At 38.8% G+C, this 6,184-nt stretch overlaps 1 protein-coding gene across 1 annotated transcript; it reads left to right on the top strand.

Moving 5' to 3' along the window:
* Nucleotides 1–983: 983 nt before the first annotated feature.
* On the top strand, nucleotides 984–4,882 carry olfcr1 (olfactory receptor C family, r1; the record flags this gene model as incomplete). The annotated part of the gene is made up of 11 exons (XM_079246503.1): nucleotides 984–1,114; nucleotides 1,283–1,506; nucleotides 1,605–1,696; nucleotides 1,991–2,170; nucleotides 2,294–2,482; nucleotides 2,574–3,074; nucleotides 3,243–3,452; nucleotides 3,537–3,660; nucleotides 3,785–3,978; nucleotides 4,101–4,382; nucleotides 4,460–4,882. The coding sequence occupies exons 1-11, from the start codon at nucleotides 1,101–1,103 to the stop codon at nucleotides 4,880–4,882; spliced, it is 2,433 nt and encodes an 810-aa protein (XP_079102629.1). The 5' UTR covers nucleotides 984–1,100.
* Between the last annotated feature and the right edge of the window lie 1,302 nt (nucleotides 4,883–6,184).

Here is a 6,184-nt window from a genome sequence, read left to right as displayed (position 1 = left end):
CCCAAAGCTATGAGGACTGCTGAAGCTAACCTGTTTAATTTGTAAAGTTTCCTGTTAGAGCCCATTCATGGTCTGATGACCTGTCCAATGTTTAACCTGCCTTTTGCCTTCTGTGTAAAAAAAACAAAAACAAAAACAAAAAAACCCCCTATTTTTTTCATTTCTTTATTAATATCTTAACCTTTTAGTCTGATTACGGGTCACGGGGAAGCTGAAGTCTATCCCAACAATCATGGGGCTAAAGGGAGGATACACCCTGGACAGGACATTGGAGGTGCCTAGAGTTAGTTTATTTATATACATATTTTTTTTCACTCACAAAACCATAATTCCAATACAGTTTTTCAGTACTGATATGAAAATAAAATGTATATAAAAATTGGTTGTCGTATTTGGACTACCCGCCATACATCTTCCAGTTTCTGTATCACACACCAGTCACTCATTATTTTTCAGCCTTTGGCTTTGAGTGAAATGATTTAATGCAGTGCCATCTTGTTTACTTTGCCTCTGCTTTGGGCTTTCCAGCAATTATAAATACCCAGAACAGCATCCATGTTGTGCAGAACAGGAGGGAGGGAAGTCATAGTTTAGACACGTTGCTAGTTGGAGGTGAAACCTATAGTTTTTTTTCTAACAACCATTTATTATTATATTCTTTTACTTTACATGCAGCAGATGCTTTAAATATAAACATTTTCCAAATTTTTTACAAATTGTGAAATGCAGTTTAACATTTTTATTTCTGAAATTATTGGATGATGGTGATTTTTTTCATCTCCTCTTTATTACACTTTGTGTAATTAGTATTTGATTGTGTCCTGTGTGTACTTCAAGTCTCCACTACAGCTTTACCCATGTCTTTGGTGTTCTGGCTAATCATTCTGTGGACATACTCAGCTCCATCCCTGCTCCTTGTGGGCAGACAGCTGGGGCTCCGAGTGGGGTTGCAGATGGTTCAGGCTACAAACTGTCGTCGATGGGGAACACCTAAGTACAAAGGTTTGTTTGAGGATGGGGATGTAGTCATTGGTGGACTGTTCAACCTTCATTACTCGCCTCCAGCTGAAGATCATGACTTCACTAAGCAGCCGGAAAACATGCCTTGCACCAAGTAAGAGAGAAAGTCTTCGCTGTAAAGTCTGTCCTTTACATCATTTAATTTCCTGACAATTTTTCCTTTTAAAAAATGTCATGCTTTTTTTTTTAGATCAGCTGTTTTTAAGTTACCTGAACATTCAGACTCATATCTTTATCATAACATTTCTCCTGTGTTTTTCAGTTTGCAACATCTACCCCTTCAGTACATGAATGCTATGATTTTTGCTGTAGAGGAAATAAATCATAGTTCAGCCTTGCTACCAGGGGTGAAGTTGGGCTATTATATTCATGATAGCTGTGCCCTTTCTGCTTGGGCTCTACCAGCAGCTTTCTCAATGGTTGGTGGAGACGCGCCTACCTGTAACGCTGCAGCTGGATATGAAGAGGAAACTGGGGAGAGAACAGGTATTAAATCTCACTTGTGTGTTGTATAAAGATCCAACACTGGTATGCTCTTTTTAGTGAAAAACTTATTATATTATATCTTTTTCTTTTGCCATTAGGTGATCAGACTGTTCCGTTAATCATTGGTGGGGATTCATCTGCAACAGCCCAAATACTCTCCAGGATCTTGGGGCCACTTCATGTCCCTTTAGTGAGTTCCACTTAGATATGGATTTTTTAAAGAGTAATTTTATTTATCTCACTTAATGGACAGTGGGGTGGAAGTAGAGGCACATTTATGATTATTTGCCTTTATTTCATGTCACTGATTTTATGGATTTGTTTTTGTTGCACACTTTAAAAGGGACTCAATTTATAATGAAGAGTAACAAAACAACTGTAGGGAAAGTAATTCCAGAGTAAACCTAATGTATTGTAAAATGGTGTGTTTAATCAAGTGTGGAGAATGAAGATTATTATTTCTGATGCACTTTCTGTCTCTCAGTTGAGCTACACAGCTAGCTGCACCTGTCTAAGTGACAGGCAACAATACCCAAACTTCTTCAGGACAATGGCCAGTGATGTTTTTCAAGCCCAGGCTGTGGTCCAGCTTGCCATACACTTCAAATGGACTTGGATTGGCGCAGTGATTGCAAATAATGATTATGGGCATATGGCAGTGAAGGTGGCTCCATTTGTTGTTGAATTTTATTTGTGGGAAACGTTAAAGGATCTGTATTAATACCATTTTTAAGCTCTTGACTTTACTTAAACCTCATGTTTTTCTTGCTTTGAATATATAATGCAGGTATTTCAGGAGGGGATTCAGGGGGCCGGAATATGTCTGGCATTTGTTGAGACTCTCCAAAGGGAAAATATTGTGAACGATGCCAGACGAGCGGCGCTCACAATTCAAGCCTCAACTGCAAAAGTGATTTTGATCTTCACCTGGTACACAGATGTGAGGGAACTGTTTGTGCAACTAGACAATTTAAATGTAAGAAACGAAAATGGAACATCATTTAACTTCAAATCCCAAATGAAGACTTTTCCCACTGAAAAGAGCTTTATTATCTTGTTATGACTAGGTGACTGACAGGCAGTTTCTGGCCAGCGAGGCTTGGAGCGCCAGCAGTGATCTTCTCCAAAATCCCATCTCTTATAAAGTGGCAAGAGGTGTTCTTGGTGTGGCCATTCGAAGTTCACCTCTACCTGGATTTGAAAACTACATAAAAAATTTGAACCCATCTCTTCGCCCCGGTGATGAGTTCTTGAAGGAATTTTGGGAAAAGGAGTTTGACTGCATCCCAAGAGATACTTCTCATTCTTCTGTTGCTTCATCACCTGTTCGTTCTGACGGATCCCTTCAGAGAGCTGCTCTACCACCCTGCAATGGCGCAGAGACCTTGGAGGGAGTGCATGATGTCTTTACCGACGCCTCTCAGCTACGAGTGACATATAATGTCTATCTTGCAGTTTATGCCGCAGCCCACGCTCTTCACACTCTTCTCTCCTGCCCTGACATAGGCAGTCCCCCTGGAAACAACATTTCCGCCTGCTCCTTTCCAAAACTAATCAAACCCTCTGAGGTAAACAAATTCAGCTTCAACATTTTTGTACGTTGGATTCAGGCTGCACATATATGTTATGTTTGGTCATTTCATGCCGATCCATGCGTCATTTCAAAACTATACTACAGCTTTTCAGTGTAATCTTAGAAAAATCTATTTACTTTTCTAACATTTTGATACTTTCAGCTCATGCAGCACCTTAGCAAGGTGAACTTCACCACACCACAGGGTGAACTGTTTTATTTCCAAGGGGCAGACATTACAGCCAAATACGACCTTGTTAACTGGCAAAGCACCTCTGAAGGACAGCTCCGGTTAGTTTTGATTGGTCGTGTGGATGGGTTTGACCTCCACCTCAATGACTCAGCGATTCAGTGGAGCACAGGATCTGATCAGGTACAACATCAAAGTTTCGGTGAATAAATACTTATTATGACCATTATGGCATGTGCTACTAATGTGTCTTTAAATGTTGTTTAGGTGCCTGTTTCAGTGTGTAGTGAGAGCTGCCCCCCAGGTACACGGGTGGCCACCAGGAAAGGGGAACCGATCTGCTGCTTTGACTGCATCCCGTGTGCTGATGGGGAGATTAGCAATGCAACTGGTTAGAGAAACATTTTCTTTAGTCAGTCCTCCAGTAGCTGCACAATCTTTTAAAATGATAATCTTTACAGCTCATCTACAGTCTGTCCCTACTTCTCTCTCTCATATTCATGTGCTTCTCCCAGGTTCTCCTCACTGTGATCGTTGTCCATCTGAGTTCTGGTCCAATGCTGAACGAACAGCTTGCATCCCCCGCCAACTGGATTTCCTTTCATTTAATGAAACTTTGGGCATTACTCTGACAGCAGTTGCTGTTTCTGGTGCCGTAGTGACAACAGCTGTGTTTGTGGTGTTCCTTTATCACCGTCAAACACCTGTGGTAAGAGAATACATTGATGTACATCAATTTAGCATTTCTGAACCAACTAAATTTAGTATATTTGTTAAAAATGTTTGGAATGAATCCTTATAATGCGAATGTAATCCATTGCTCATGTTTAGGTACGTGCCAACAACTCGGAGCTGAGCTTCCTGCTTCTCTTGTCGTTGAAACTCTGCTTCATGTGCTCACTGGTGTTCATCGGTCGTCCATCAGTCTGGTCTTGTCGATTCCAACAAGCAGCTTTTGGGATTAGCTTTGTACTATGCGTTTCATGCCTCCAAGTCAAGACCATTGTGGTTCTGGCAGCGTTCCGCTCAGCTCGACCAGGAGCCGAAGCCTTGATGAAGTGGTTTGGTCCAGCACAGCAGAGAGGAAGCGTCTGCTTTTTCACTTGTATACAGGTCTGGCAAAGTTTCAATGCAACTTTTCTCTTTTCTCTTTACTTAAAGTAAAAGGTGTCATGCTTCTGTCCATCAAGGTTGTCATCTGTATTATCTGGCTCTCGCTCAGCCCTCCAATACCTCAGCCTGACCTGGATGTCCCGGGATTAAAGGTTACTCTGAAGTGTGCCATGGCCTCTGTGGTGGGTTTCTCTCTGATATTGGGCTACATTGGCCTTCTAGGCTGCACCAGTCTCCTCTTAGCCTTTCTTGCCAGGAAACTCCCCGACAACTTCAATGAAGCCAAACTGATCACCTTCAGCATGCTGATCTTCTGTGCGGTCTGGGTGGCTTTTGTTCCAGCTTATGTTAGTTCTCCTGGAAAATACGCAGTAGCAGTGGAGATTTTTGCCATCCTTGCCTCAAGCTTCGGTTTACTGTTCTGCATCTTTGCTCCAAAGTGTTTCATCATACTTTTGAGGCCAGAGAAAAATACTAAGAGACATCTAATGGCCAGGTAGCTAAAACAATTTACATCGCATGCTGGGACTTGCTACTCTAAGTCATCTAAATTTGTTATTCAGAAATGCATTTAAAATGATCTAATAATGAAAACTTTTGCATATTATGTATTGTACTATGATCTATATACTGTGTAAAATTTCTTTGGTAGTAAGCCCACAACAGTAAATGGGTGATTTTTTATTATATTCTTTATTATCAAAGTTGAGAAAGAACAAGAACAAGGCAATACACTGTGACAATAAATAAATAAATAAATAAATCTGTTTTTAACATTAAATCTGACTTGAGATCCTTTTTTCATATTTGCAGCATTTAATTAAGTAACTCATCTTGTATTGAAAAAAAAAAAAGAAAAGAAACAAATTAAACAGCATTATTATGCAGAATAAGAACAGTAAAAAACTGCCTTATCTTTTCTTTAATTTTTAAAAGATTTGTCAAAAAATTAGGTCATTTGAATGACTGTAGATAATAGTGTCTTAATTGTCTTAATCATGACAAAAAGTATTGTCAAATCATATGTGGTTTTATTCAAAACAATGAAAGTTTCAGTTGATGGTACGTCCTCATTATGCTTTACTTTATTACTTTACCTAACTGCATAAAATCTATACTCCTCACAGCTTTTCACAATTGCAATGAATAAAAAGTTTTCTTTTTAATGCTATCATTTCACAAGTCCTAATGCTCTAGCTTAAAAGCAAGGGATGAATGGATCTTGCGAGTTACATGCTGTTATATTATTAACTTGCTGCTGCCCTCTGCTGTCCGTTTGTCCATCTGAGACTTGTATGTAGACAACTGAGGGAAAGATTATTAATGAAAATCGTAATAGGTTATTCTTTCATACTTTTTAAAGACAAGACATAGAAAAACAGGCCTTTAAATAAAATGTGTTGATATGTGCACATAATGGGTCCTGATTATATAAAATATATTATGTAATATTTGAAAATATAGAAATTGCTGAGAAAAAAAAAGAAAAAAAAGCAGCAGTACGTGTTGACCGAGGAGGAAAATTAGACCTAACTCTACAACCAACAGAGAGATTTAACTGGCTTCATGGTGAGGTGCAAACAGATAAAAGAATTCATAGTTTTGATATTTATTGTGTGATTATATTTCAAATCAGTAGATAATATACTTTTATGCAATTACAGAAATAATCAGCAAAGTTTATCTGTGGGTTGAAATCCTGTTAAAAGAGTAAATATTTGTGTAATGACTATGGGTACAATAAATGAACCAATTAATATTTTATTTAATGAAAATAAACTATAGGTAAAAGAGCACAAGAT

The sequence above is a fragment of the Telmatherina bonti genome (assembly GCF_933228915.1).
Source record: "Telmatherina bonti genome assembly, chromosome: 9".
Classification (NCBI taxonomy): domain Eukaryota; kingdom Metazoa; phylum Chordata; class Actinopteri; order Atheriniformes; family Telmatherinidae; genus Telmatherina; species Telmatherina bonti.
Note: the sequence above shows the minus strand (reverse complement) of the source record. Positions and strands in the feature narration are given on the sequence as shown.